Source organism: Lineus longissimus, chromosome 19, assembly GCF_910592395.1.
Source record: "Lineus longissimus chromosome 19, tnLinLong1.2, whole genome shotgun sequence".
Classification (NCBI taxonomy): Eukaryota; Metazoa; Nemertea; class Pilidiophora; order Heteronemertea; family Lineidae; genus Lineus; species Lineus longissimus.
In genome coordinates, this window is record NC_088326.1 from 12,859,079 (window position 1) to 12,873,627 (window position 14,549).

Below are 14,549 nucleotides of genomic sequence, written 5' to 3' on the forward strand. Positions count from 1 at the left end.
AGGTCATACGAACTGGCTTGGCGGTTCCAGTTCGCTTTAACTCTGATGGTTCAGAATGAAGGTAACGAGGAGTATCACTAGCTCTGAATGTGATGCATCAGTGACCTACATCCATCCATGCTGAGAGGCCAAAACAAAAGAACATCCATTCTAGATAATACATACTAAACTAATTTATTTATGTCTGATATCAATAGATTGGCAGTCAACACAGATATGTAAGGCAGGTTATCTCAAAATTTATCTGACACCATAAATGAAATTGTTACATCTCTCTAGACCATCCTCCAATAGCAAGCCTTTGGACCCCAGATGCATTATACTCTTGACTATTCCAGTGAATTCTCCGAGGGATAAAAAAGCCCGCTACGGGAGGATGCTACAGGTAGAAATGCCCATCACCACCAACTTCAATTCTAGACTGAGAGTTGATATGATGCAAAAAAGAATAAAAATAAAATGCAAATTCAACAAAATTTGCGGTTCATGCTATACAACATGTACAACCATCTCAGAACGTTAACATTTATAAACCTTACACCAAAACAATCTGGAAACAAAGAAATGTACATACAGTGCTACACATTTCAGGCAACATTGAGTGTAAACAAGCAATGGCCTTGACCCCACAACCTTCTGATCACAAGTCGCACACACTTCCACTGTGCGACCACACCCAATCATAGGACAACTGACATTGCAAGATAGCCTAAAAGCTGATAAAACACAACCACATCTCTTGGCAAAGTTAATGTTGAGATATTTCCTTGAATACCAATGAACCGCTGTTGTTAAAACACAACTATTTACACAAAAGGCAAGCATTTATGAGAATATCACAGCAATTTAAACAGCTTAATATTTATGTAGCATGAAGCTCCATCACCACAAGTTATAGCCTTGACCTACAGCATCGCAGGGTCAACCAGTCAACCCAATCTCCCTTCCACTTCAATGGCCGGCAGGAATGCACGATGGAATAACTTTACATAGTTTGTGCATCGTTAACTACATGCTATCATACCTCATTGAGTTTATCCTTCAAACACATGTACACCATGTACATCATGTACATCATGTACATCATGTACATCATGTACATCATGTACATCATGTACATCATGTACATCATGTACATCATGTACATCATGTACATCATGTACATCATGTACATCATGTACACTGATCATGTACATCATGTACATCATGTACATGTACTGTGCAGACACTGTTTAAGACTGCTTCAGTGCACCTGTTTTGCATAGGCCTATTACATGTAATACCAGCCTTTTGTACAGGTGACTTTTAACCAGCTAAATAGGGTCTAAAATCATCAAAATCATATCCTTGACCAGCGGATACCTTCTTGAACACTTGCGGTTACATGTACAAGGAATTGCTCAGTCTCAACAGAACACACTGTAAAATTTCCAATTACTATAACTTTTCATTTATCACAAACATAACAACTTTATTTCACATCACTCAAACCGAGGCGAATGACCTTTTCTGGGGGAAATGATAGTCAATTGTCAAGTCACTCCCCCAAGTGATATAACCCTACATAACCACTTCACATCAACCGACACGTTTTTCGATTTTCTTGAGTCCAATGCGTGACGTTCTGCGCGCTTGGTGGAAGTGGAGGAAGCACCTCAGCAGGTGGTTCTTGGTACGGGCCATCAAGATACACCCTAGAAAAAGGAAAAATCAATCAAGTGTCTTCAACTCCTCACCTACTTCTGCGAGAAATTCTCCAAAACTCCTTTGAATCAACACCGAGGTCTGCAGAAGTTCGAACTGACGTCCCAAATTTTGCATCCAGTTACGCATCGGAATGAATAAGTATCCCTTAGTTAGACCTAGGTCACCTTTACTTGGCTGCTTGAATGCCAAGCGTAACCAGATGCAAAATTAGGAGATTTTGTTTCAACGTCTGTTGATTCTAATACCTGAAAGGATTATTTCTTATAACCTTACCTGATAACGAATTGATAGCTAGTCATGTTGTCACCTCCTCCAATCATCATTGAGCACTCCGCTCCATTTCCTCCACCATGCTGGGCCATATGCTCGTAAACGGTCATGAAGACTGGTACTGTCTCCACAGAAATAACCCGACGCCCTGGAATTTAGTTGCAAAATATTACTGTAAACACAGCTCTGACCTGTTCACAATTCCTAAAATCGCCCACGAATGAATGAGTATAATTTGGCCCCAAGCTTTACTTCAAACAACCTCCTTCTTTCAACTTTCCTGACAACATTCCTGAAATCGCCCACGAATGAATGAATATAATTTGGCCCCAAGCTTTACTTCAAACAACCTCCTTCTTTCAACCTTCCTGACAACACTGGGTTATAAAACTACTTCATTTCATCAAGAAGGATAAAGACTAGTCTTTTTTAATTCTTGATTATATATACGTACCAACAACCTGGAGCCAGGCACCTGCTCGCTGCATCGTCTGAGAAAATGTCTCGAAACTCGGCATGCTCAACATTCCCACATTAGACAGCTGTACAGGGTAGAAAACCTTTACCGCAAGGGCAATAGGTGGTGCGGGTGATGGGGGTGCTCCGTTGAAAGGCTTGGTGTAGCAGACGCGCACATTACGGATATAACAAGTTGACATTTTGCCGTATTCGTAAAAACTCATTGCCTGATTATCAACAGTAAGGTTTCCTGAAAAAATGATAAAGAACTTCTGACGACTACAATATCCATCATAGACAGCTGAGTGACCAGCATTTTTGATCATGTCAATTACAGCATGATTAGTCCCAGTATTCACTAGCGTATTAACAAATGCTGTCTATGATTTATTGCCCTACACATGTGGGACAGTTTGATTAGCCAACACACGGGTATAAGGTCTATTTACCCCCATCCCCATGGTGTTTTTAGTCTATTATCAAGGGAGAACAGTAACAAAAAGAAAACTTACCGCTTCCAAATCCTCGCATATTCATTTTGATATCAATGGACTGTATGTTGGTGATTCTTATCGACTGAAAAGACAAGTATAACAATAGAACCTCTATTTTAAGGACACCTCGGGACTGACACGTACTATCCTTGATAGAGAGATATCCTCCAGAAATCTCATGAACCAGCACTTGGTCACACTCTCTATAAACATGCCAAAGGCACTCGGGAAACATAGTTTTGTCCTAATAGCGTACATGTAGATGGCAAAATATTTCGTTTATTACCTGCTGATACTGCTGAATCCATTGTGCGGCCTGGTATGTGGCCGCACTGAAACCTTGAAACGATGGCATCTTCATCATGCCTCCGGCAGACAAACATCGAGGGGAGAAGTCCACCATGCCTTGAAATAAATTTGTTTATTACAAGTGTGACTCCCATTAAAAGGGTCAGCCAAACTAGTCATTCTGTGACTGCCAACACAGCCTGCCACTTTGTTCAGCAACTCCACGGTACACAGAAAAAAATCACAGGCGCATGAAAATAATCGATTAGCCCCAAATTAACCCCTGATCCACACAATCTGAAAATTGATACACAATCACTCTTTAATTTCCAGGTTTTTAGTTGTTAGTTTTGTGGGGACTGATCAGTCACTTATTGATCTGTTGATTTTTATATCATCACGCGCCTGTGACACATCCAAGACATTGCGGAAGTACTAAAAATCTGTTTTAGCAAAGAGAATATTCTTCGACCAGAAGCGAGAATGAGGCCCTGAATGCCGTCTTTTCTATTCTGGGGTCAATGGAGAAATTCCGAGTCAAAATTTTACCTACCGACTTCTTCATAAGCAGGTGGACCACAGACATAGAACACTCGTATTACAAACAGATAAAACACGCCGTGATCTCCACCATCGGAGAACACAGACTGATCCGGTGCAATTGACATGTTCCCTGACCACTGCGCATCTAATTTCATATCCTGAGTTTCGATATTGATAATCTTTCCTGAAAATGATGAATGCAGAAATAGGATTACAAAATCTATCCAACTTGTTGTTCAGTCAAATTTGGAACTTAAAGGGCCTCTATAGGCAGTAGCAAGGTTGGGAAGACAAAGTTACTCGGAATGGAATTGCCAACAGGGGTGTCACCAATCGCATAGTTTACAGAAACTGTTCACACTTGCGCTAGAATTTAACATATTCATCCCTCAATCAAACATGACTCTGTCCCCTAAAGGTGCATTTGAGTCTCAATATAAGACCACCAATTTGACCCCCTGGCTCCTGCCTATAGTCCCCCTTTAATATTACCCTTTGTAATCGCTAACCGCTGATGATAGAACATATCATTCTTTGTCAATCTGAAGTAAACATTACCTGGTAAGGGGTTCTCTTTGAACATTTTATTCAACCCATCAAGCACTTGTGGAAGCCTTTCAAACTGCGCTTCCCGCAAAAAGCCACCTCCTCGAATCATCCCAGGGACTGTGTTGATGTAGGATATCTGTAATGGCGGTCCGGGGGTTAGCCGCAGGCCAAACCATAACCTGAATGGTCAAAATATGACAAAGCATGAGGGTCCTGTGAGCCTAGAACTGATCCCTAACCAGGGAATGCGATGTTAATCCAGACTGTGGAGGGGTCTTTCAAGTGACGGTTAACCCCCCCCCCCCCCCGTCGTGCAGAAACCATACTGTCTACCTACCTGAGACCTCTCACAAAGAGTGTTCGAAATTTGCCGCTGACATGGAAGTAGGTTTTTTCTGGATTGATTGTTCCGCCATATTCGATTCTTTCTTCAGCACTCTCACAGAGGATAACTTCAACATTTGGGTTCTGCTGCAACCACTGATTGGCACGCTGCATACAGGCTCTGAAGAAACAAATGCAGCTATTGGACACTGGCCGACACATTATTTCAATTCCAAAACCTAAATTCTTTGCAGAGCAGAGGCAAAGTCACTTACATAGGTCGGCATGTAAGCAGTGAAGTGGGCGTTTAGTTCTTTATGCTACGATTGTAACTGAAATTTACTGAAAGAGAAAACCCTACGTAGAGCTGATGTAGGAAGTCTCTAAAGCCAAGAGCAACTGGCCCCCCTTTGATTTCTTGAGGAAGCCCTGCTTACCCAAATGGTTCAAATGTTGGTAAAGAAAAAAGCCCACTATCGGTGAGTTTATTTGGCCAGAAATCAGCATAGGAGAGTTTCCATGGTGCCTGCTGCGGTTGTCCTGCTGGTTGCTGTGCCTGTGGTTGGCCTGATGGTGCTGCCTTCTCATAAGGTGGAGGGGCATCAACATTGAAGCCAGGTCCGGGAGGGGGTTTCTCAGCCATTACTCGCTTGTTGTTCGCTTGCAAGATGTGTTTGATCTGAAACTATGAAAAATAACTGATTACCGGTAGAGACCCGGCGACGAATTAGGTTTGACTAGGCCTACAATTCTCTAGTTAGCCATTTGCCTGAAATGCTTTCCCACATCTCCTTGTATGCTAGTCCTATGCTACGCAGCTACGGCTTCGCCAACAGGCCAAGTTGACTAGCCGGCAACCCGAGGCCAAGGTGCCTGGTTGCAGCTTCTCACGAATCAAGTGCAGTAAACCTCCAGCAAGGCCGAGCAGCTCTGGCATTGCAGCAGCTGGTTTGTTTCTTCTCCCTGAAAATAGTGCACTGGTGACTGGACCTCATGCTCAGTCAAATGATGATGTGGATTTCATTATCATAGTTCATCATTGTAGGCCCTGCACATTGGCCTACTATTAAGTCAGTCTCTCACAACCACTCAGTGAACTCTATTACTGTACGTGTAGGCCTAGGCCTATCACCCAGTAACTGTGATAGGAGTGCAAGTCGGCCACCTCAGACGTCAGAAAACCCAGCCCAAAAAGAAAGTAAAATCCCAGTGAATATTGACCCAGTTTTGGTTCGTTTCGGTCCGTTCCTGCTTTCTTATGAACCGATTGAGAAGGATGCCAGCACATCGCGAATAGGCCTACATGATGAGTATCCCCTGACATAGTAAATCAAATATTTCTATTTACAAATTTCCGAATAAACACCTGTCAAAATTGCTGTTTGTTGGGTTTTGTTGACAAAATCCCCCAGTTTAGACAATACCCTTCATGCCCGTGTTGATAAACAAATTCTTGGTTCCAGGAGGAAGTGTAATGAAAATGTACATTGATTGGCATGGTTGTTAAGTTGTTCATGGCCTGGACACAAGGCCTGTTATGTTGCCCCGGTTTAGCCGTTTTAGCCCAGCCGTCGATTCGACCAAAAAAGGGCCACCTGAGGTCTCGTTAGGGAGTTTTTCCCAAATGTACGCAATGATGACGTACCCCATTAACAGGAAGTAAACATCTATTTTAAAATTCGTTTCCAATGTGATTGCATGAGGACACCCCATTTGTGTCGTTTGATATGAAGAAGGCTCAGGCCTTGATAGGGAGCTGGTGAGCGAGAAGACTCGGGTGGTGGTGGTGGTGGGGGGGGGGTATATAGTTAGGATGCTGCCATCATGACAGTTGACCGAACAAGCTTCAGTATTTAAAACATTTAACCCTTTCACTATTATTTCAAAACTAAAGTTCAACTGACGTCACAGATTTGTCGAATTCTGATTGGCCGAAAGTACACAATGCTTTGCTGAAAGGGTCAGGGAAAAAATTCACCTCCCGGTTAGTTCAACGCAATGAACTGACCGGGAGGCGAATTTGTTTTGAAATAATAGTGAAAGGGTTAAATGTTTTAAATACTGAAGCTTGTTCGGTCAACTGTCATGATGGCAGCATCCTAACTATATCCCCCCCCCCCCACCATCACCACCACCACCACCGACCACCACCACTCGAGTATTCTCGCTCACCAGCCCTATTACTAACGAAGAGCTCCCTATCAAGGCCTGAGCCTTCCTCATATTAAACGACACAAATGGGTTGTTCTCATGCAATCACATTGGGAACGAATTTTAAAATAGATGTTACTTCCTGTTAATGGGGTACGTCATCATTGCGTACATTTGGGAAAAACTCCCTAACGAGACCTCAGGTGGCCCTTTTTTGGTCGAATAGACGGCTGGGCTAAAACGGCTAAACCGGGGCAACATAACAGGCCTTGTGTCCAGGCCATGAAGAACTTAACAACCATGCCAATCAATGTACATTTTCATTACACTTCCTCCTGGAACCAAGAATTTTTTTATCAACACGGGCATGAAGGGTATTGTCTAAACTGGGGGATTTTGTCAACAAAACCCAACAAACAGCAATTTTGACAGGTGTTTATTTCGGAAATTTGTAAATAGAAATATTTGATTTATTATGTCAGGGGAGCCAAACAACGAGGTCTGTAATGTCTTTGGTCTGTAGAATAGACCCTGCCCGATTCGCGTGCAAAAATGTCCCTAATAATTCAATTTAATTTATACAAATATCAAATAAATGAAGTCAAGATATTTTTGGAGTGAAAACATTATTTAAGAAATTTTAAAAGCAAAAATTGTTCATGAGTAATTTGTTTTAAGTTAGATAATCATTTTATTCAGCCCGTGGTTGCTCTATTGCAATTTTGTAACTTTTCGTGATGGCAAGTCTTGCAAAGTTTTCCCCTTGTTTTCGAGCTGCCCTTTGTGAGTATCTTTGTCTTTCTCATCATTCAATAAATATAGGAATTTCCTTTAATCTGATATGATCCTTGAAAGTTGTGGTTCTTCCTTCATGGAGAATTTTGATCTCGAATCTTAACCGTTTGACCTCTGTTTTGGTTTGCTTTTCACCTGTGTACATTTCCTGTACATTTGTATGTACATCAGTTATGATGTTCATCCATTTGACATCGTGTACATTCAGTGACACACAAGGAGGACATAGGCCTATAGTGCATGATGAACTGTGTGTTATTGTTGTTACTTGTTGATATGCAATCATCAACTGACTCTTTTATTCATAATCATGCCATGCAGCGCATGCCATCGCACTAACATCATAAACATGGACGTCATGGTCAGACGCCGACGTATCTGAGTGAGTGACCACGACAAGTAGCCTAGGCCGAGTTAGTAGTAGGCCTAGTTCATCGTCGGCATCGATGATTGATTGACAGGCTCAGATCAGAGTCGGACAAACATGATGATAATGACAATGAGATGTTCTCATCACGACATTCCATATCGAAGTAGGGCCTAGGCCTTCTCATACTAGCCATAGGTCTATGTTGAGGGTCATGTAGGCCTATGTCAGTATCAATTCAGACTGCAGTGGCGCAGTGGACCCAGACTCTGAAACTGCTTTCATGATGAAAGGGTTCGGCAGATTTAACCAATCGAAGAATTTGGCCTGTGTTAATGAATTGTTCCATCTTTTCTTTCTCAGTCAAACCACAGGCACTAACAGTTGCGATCAGACATTCATCAACAGAATCCAAGAAGCCCGAAAAGGTAAAAACAGTGCTTGGTTTCAAAGAAAATGCGGTCTTTGTCTCACTGTGGTCCCAGTACAGAAGAGTGGAGTCACTCTGACAACAAAAGGGACTAAGTCTTGGGGGGAGCATACATGTAACTCAAGAAGTCTATTTTGTAACTCACTCACAAGTTCTACGTTTATTCCTGGATATCACAGCAACAGGGCGTATGTGACCACAGGATGAGAAACCTGTCACCGGAGGGACGTTTTGGCCCAAGCCTCATCGTCGTTCCACACAGAATGTGACAATTGAGGCTCTCATCTTCAAAGAGGCGCATTGAACTGGTAAGTGATCATACGTGAACTTCAACTGATTTGTCATTTTTTCTTATTTTGTAGACTACATTTGGGCCTCTGAAGGATGAAGACAGAATCTTCACCAATCTATATGGACGCCATGACTGGAGGTTAAAGGGGGCAATGAGCCGGGTAAGTTCGAGTTGTTCATTCCTTGACCACCACTTCTCCTGTCGAAAATACCCAGTAATCAATCCTCTTGTCTTATCTGTTCTGTAAAAAAGTCGAGTTAGTTTGTCACCCCAATGAAAGGGTCATCCAGCTCTGGCTTATGACACACCCTTTACTTCCAAGCTCTCATCCTGAATGTTAGGCGCCTGGTGAGTAGGTAAGAAGGCAGTCTGGACCCTATATAGCTGGCGGCTAACCAACCAGTGGCATTGGAAGGAGGTTACTAGCGGGCTTTGGACTGACGACCTTCCACTAGGCCAATGAGATGGTATATCCGTATCACATTCCCAGGGCAGGGAAATTCAACTCTTTGATGCTTTTGCTTGTAATATAGTTACCTTTTGATTTCCAATTCCAGGGTGACTGGTACAAGACAAAGGAGATCATCTTAAAAGGGCACGAATGGATCATCAAGGAGGTGACTAAGTCGGGTCTCCGTGGTCGAGGTGGGGCTGGCTTCCCTACTGGCATGAAGTGGAGTTTCATGAACAAACCAGATGACGGCAGGTAAGGACTGTCTCAGCCCAAGTCATGACATGTCAGAGGTTGGGGAGTGTGCCTTGTCCTTCTGGCAACTGTAGAGAAAATCTCAAAATCGACCACTGATGAGGAACCAGCCTGGTCTTTATGTTTTGTTTCCTCTTCCAGGCCGAAATATCTTGTCGTCAACGCTGACGAAGGTGAACCAGGGACGTGCAAGGATCGTGAAATCATGCGTCATGACCCCCACAAGCTTGTTGAGGGCTGCCTAGTAGCCGGCCGATCCATGGGTGCTCGGGCGGCCTACATCTACATCAGAGGAGAGTTCTATAATGAGGCGTCAAACATGCAGTTGGCTATCAATGAGGTCAGTATTGTATTGAAAGTTAAGGTCACTAATTTAGGCGAGAAGTTGGTTATAACTTGGGATGACTTGGTTTTATAACTACAGATTCCATTGTCAAGAAAACCTACAAAGCTTATTCTCTGCTTGCATCGAGCTTTCAATTCGGCTAATAGTGCGTCATGAAATTGTTTTCATTCATTTTAGGCATACCAAGCAGGTCTGATTGGGAAGAATGCCTGCGGGAGTGGTTATGACTTTGATGTCTACATGCATCGAGGTGCTGGAGCCTATATCTGTGGAGAAGAAACAGTAAGGATGATATACACTGAATCAAAATAGAAAGACTTTCACTTTCTGATACAGTAGAACCTCTCTTATTCAGAACACCCTTGAGACTGACAAATCCTTAAGACAGGTGTCCTGATTACAGAAGTCAGATTGTATGGAAAGTACCAATTTGGAATCGAAATCTCTATTCCTAATAGATAGTGTGCCCTGCTAACAAAGGTGTCTGCAAAGGGACGTTCGAGCTCAAATTCAAAAGTTGCCCTAATCCTGTTGATGTTTTGTAATTCCAGGCACTGATTGAATCCTTAGAAGGCAAGCAGGGCAAACCACGCCTAAAACCTCCATTTCCCGCTGATATTGGCGTGTTTGGATGCCCGACCACCGTCGCTAATGTGGAAACAGTGGCAGTCGCTCCGGTGAGTACTATTCTACTCTTTCACTTCTGATATAACAGTGTTTGTTGTTGTACTTGTATTGCCTGGCAATATTGGTTTGATGTGGCTGTTCCCCTTTCATGCCTCTGTGGACAAGTGGCTGGGTCTCTCGGCTGGCGGCCATGAGCTCCCTGGTCCCCACAGTCCGATCAAGATTCACAAAATATTAATCTTGGCCAGAAACTTGATCATCTTGCCCTTATATTTCAGGCTATCTGTCGTCGTGGGGGGGACTGGTTTGCTTCCTTTGGCAGGGACAGAAACAGGGGCAATAAGGTAAGTCATTATGATGACTTGAAATCCCTGAGCTTATGTTTTCAGTAACAGCTCTGAACCTCATGGTCTTGTACTTCCTTTGAATGTAGGAGGAGGGTATAATGTTGTTTCTGATTTCAGCTATTCAACATATCAGGCCATGTCAACAATCCATGCACCGTTGAGGAAGAAATGTCTGTGCCGCTGAAGGATTTGATCGAGCGCCACGCGGGAGGTGTGATCGGAGGCTGGGAGAACCTTGCCTGTATCATCCCCGGTGGATCGTCTGTACCTTTGATCCCACAAGAGTAAGTTTCTAAGTGTTGCTCCTCTCTTAAACCCAATATCCAAGTTTCTTCCCCACAGATTTGGTGAGGAAATCTCAATACTGGGCTGGTCTTTTTTCATTGGTCATCGAACATCACATAGGTTTGAATATCTTGTAGACAATCCGATAGCTCTAGCAAACAGCTACAAAGTACACTGCAATACATTGCGCACATACATTCATAACATTCTTGTATTGTAGTTCTCGGTAGCACGCCTGGAGATGAGGTACTTAGCTAGCTGAGCCAAGGTACAGGACTTAGCCGAAGGTCACCACCTGATTTACCTCTCTTACTTGAAGTTTGCCTCATGTCATGAATTTTTCCATTGCAGTATCTGCAGTACTGTCCTCATGGACTTCGATGACCTCATCCGTGTACAGAGCGGCCTAGGAACCGCTGCCGTTATTGTCATGAATAAGCAAGCAGACGTTGTGAGGTGTATCGCCCGATTGATCGAGTTTTATAAACACGAGAGCTGCGGACAGTGCACACCGTGTCGCGAAGGCGTACACTGGATGATGAAAATTATGAAAAGATTTGGTGAGTTCGTGAAATCATCTGTCTGTCAGCTTCCTCTTCAGGTCAAACCTAGTTGTTCTGAGGTCTTAAAACAGGCCAGTCTCCCTTGCCCAAAGTTGGGTATGAGTGTTGGGATTCTGGTAAGTTCATTTTACAGATAACCCTGGTCTTGTGAAGGGAAGGTTGAAGGTTTGAGGCCCCCTGGTAACCTCTTTCCAATGCTCAGTTGGTGAGGGGCAAGTTAGTTAAATATACAAAATAGGGCACACACTGCCTTCTCACCAGGCACCAGACATTATAGTTAGGGGTTTAGGAGTCAAGAGTGTCTCAAAGGCCAAAGCTGGCTGGCCCTTTCATTGGGGGTGACACTGTATTAAACAAACTTTATTTACACCGTAAGACTTTTCTTTCTGTAAACTCTTGTTAATTTCTTTTCAGTGACTGGTAATGCCAAGTCAAGTGAAATTGACATGATCTATGAACTGAGTAAACAGATTGAAGGACACACTATTTGTGCGCTAGGAGACGGTGCAGCGTGGCCGGTCCAGGTGAGGAGTATTTTCAGAGAATATTTTCAGAAGATTGTCGTTACTGCTCACTACTACTCCTCGTCCTTGGTACAGTGGAACCTCCCTCAGCAAACACCTCTCTAGTAAACACCTCTCTGGCAAACACCTCTCTAGCAAACACCTCCCTTAGCGGACACCTCTCTAGCAAACACCTCTCTAGCAAACACCTCTCTAGCAAACACCTCCCTTAGCAAACACCTCTCTAGCAAACACCTCCCTTAGCAAACACCTCTCTAGCAAACACCTCTCTAGTAAAGACACCATCTTTCTCTTTCAGGGTCTCATACGACATTTCCGCCCCGAATTAGAACGACGCATCACTGAGTTTGAGGCGAAGAATCAACAAATGGCACAAAAAGTATAAAGACAGTCAGTGTTTATGGCAAGATTGCCAGACTTGTAAATAGGCTTCAGTGTACAGGAGTTAAAGGTTTAAGAAGTGAAACACTTTCTAGCAATCAAAATCGATTTTAGATTTTCGTGAGGATTCGTATTTTGTGTTGTAGGATAATATCGAACAACATGGCTCTGTTCGAGCAGATTTGTTTACCATATGCGAGAAAAAAGGACTGTTGCAAATGAAGGGTTTCATAGCGGAAAGCAAGATGTATCACATTTTGAGATGAAAGGCTTAGTTACTTGGTGTAGTTTGTAAGATAATGATGTGAAAATCCACATAAGAGGCGGAGATCTGTTTGTGATTTGATTGGGAATTGGTAAAGGAATGTAACGGATACATTAATTTGACAGCAGGAATTTTGGAAAACTCACAGAAATATTTGAAACGGGAAACAGAAAGATGATGAATATTGGAATTTTGCTTCTGTGGAATATGCAGTCATCTTGAACATTGAGTACCGTAAATAGATTTTTGTTCTGAAAGTGAATCAACAAAAGCAATGTCCAGATGTATTAAATAACTCACCCCTATTGTGTCGACTGAGTGGCCAATGTGAGTGTTTCTGTTCAATGAATATTATTTAAAATGTAGCACTGTGTTCGTCTTATTCATTGGAGGTCATTATTGCTTGACCCTTAAATATTGAGGGGTGAATGTTGGCTTATCATGCCCTGCAAACAAAACCCTCTAGACATGAGGGCAGCTCCATAGCCTAGTAGTTAGCTCTGCTGGCTACCACGCAATAGGGCCCGGGTTCAGAGAGAAGCCAGGATTCCTGGATGAACCGGCGTGGTTTTCAAGGAACTAAAATTTCTGGCTCTTCACGACAAATACAAGGCTTGGCCTTGGGTCACTTCACTTGTGCTAGCAGGGTGAAGGACCCTAACCACAACAACATAGTGTGCCTTTTGAAGGTCATAACACGCATGGTCCATAATTGCACAACGGGCATGTGAACATTGCCAATCAAAGCGTAAAAACCTCGAGAGGTTCTGACAATAGGCCAACCACGAAGCCTGTTACAAATCCAGGAACTGCCGACGCACGACAACGTTCCAGGAAGAGCACCTGCCACCCTGTAAATAATGGACTCGGCCATGCTCTGTTCCAAATTTATCGCAAATACCCTGCTAATGGGAAGGTGTAAACTGTTGATAAAATTGCTGACGAAAATGTTGATGGGGGTCCTCTAACTTTGGTGGATTGAGATTTGTTTGTTTTATAATGTTTTTCAATCAAATTGCGGTATATTATACCTTAGAGTCATCTACTGAGGTGGTAAAAAGGAAAATAGAAAATATTTTATATGAATGGGTGATTTTGATCAAAGAGTGGAAGCCATTTTTTTTAGATTTTCGAGTTGCGCGGATCAGCTTTTAGATTCTGTTGATGGACTGTTGATCTTCAATTCATTGTCCTCTTTTAAGGCAACAAAATAACAAAAGTGCAGATGCAAAGACAGGATACCAAAGACGGAATACAAATGTACAGGACACAACTTTTTATTCATAAAACATAGACTCTTGACGACAACAAACCAACCCATGAATATAGCTTCACACAATGTAAATATTTGTGTTTCCGAAGTCAGTGTAACAAATCAACAAAGCCAACTCAGAATGATATACAGCATGGAAAAAGAATAACTAGAAAATAGTTTATAACATTTTATTCATCACTATCTTACAGTCAAAATGCTATATCCTTTTGATCTGCCACTGCCCGCATACAGCATACAATTTTTGAATTTTGAATTTGAATACAGCACAGGACCCCACCGTACCGACAGGATACAGCATGTACAAAAGCATGTACAGCAGGTATATGGTAAACTCCGGACCTGTAGGTCTGTGGTGTCGCGCCACAGACACCGTATGGTGTCGCCCCCTATTCTCAGATAGGATTTAGCATACGTTTTGTTATTGCTGTGGGGTTTTTGTAAAAAAAACTTGCTTAATGTTCAATATACAGTGTATTGCGATAAAACATGCAGAATATGTTTGAAAGGACCTATTTAATAGATTTATATCAAGAAAAAATTATTTAAGTAACTTTGTAACC

General features: G+C 42.6%; 2 protein-coding genes across 8 annotated transcripts; one reads left to right on the forward strand and one right to left on the reverse strand.

Moving 5' to 3' along the window:
* Window positions 1–155: 155 nt before the first annotated feature.
* Window positions 156–6,184, reverse strand: LOC135503175 (uncharacterized). 7 transcript variants are annotated; one of them, XM_064796601.1, is made up of 10 exons: window positions 6,001–6,184; window positions 5,072–5,313; window positions 4,648–4,815; window positions 4,320–4,489; window positions 3,772–3,945; window positions 3,217–3,335; window positions 2,949–3,012; window positions 2,432–2,686; window positions 1,981–2,125; window positions 156–1,694 (listed from the first exon to the last, which is right to left on the reverse strand). In XM_064796601.1, the coding sequence occupies exons 2-10, from the start codon at window positions 5,275–5,277 to the stop codon at window positions 1,574–1,576; spliced, it is 1,422 nt and encodes a 473-aa protein (XP_064652671.1). In that variant the 5' UTR covers window positions 5,278–5,313; window positions 6,001–6,184; the 3' UTR covers window positions 156–1,573. The 7 variants fall into 7 exon arrangements, with proteins under 7 accessions (XP_064652671.1, XP_064652669.1, XP_064652673.1 ...); XM_064796599.1 differs by having other exon boundaries at window positions 5,072–5,319; XM_064796603.1 differs by having other exon boundaries at window positions 5,983–6,184.
* Window positions 6,185–7,465: 1,281 nt separating this feature from the next.
* LOC135503170 (NADH dehydrogenase [ubiquinone] flavoprotein 1, mitochondrial-like) lies at window positions 7,466–13,078 on the forward strand. Its single transcript, XM_064796578.1, has 12 exons — window positions 7,466–7,568; window positions 8,311–8,375; window positions 8,740–8,829; window positions 9,227–9,375; window positions 9,517–9,715; window positions 9,899–10,003; window positions 10,273–10,398; window positions 10,627–10,692; window positions 10,813–10,979; window positions 11,332–11,540; window positions 11,958–12,067; window positions 12,366–13,078. Exons 1-12 carry the CDS (start codon window positions 7,523–7,525, stop codon window positions 12,450–12,452), a joined length of 1,419 nt encoding a protein of 472 aa, XP_064652648.1. The 5' UTR covers window positions 7,466–7,522; the 3' UTR covers window positions 12,453–13,078.
* The last annotated feature ends 1,471 nt before the right edge of the window (window positions 13,079–14,549 follow it).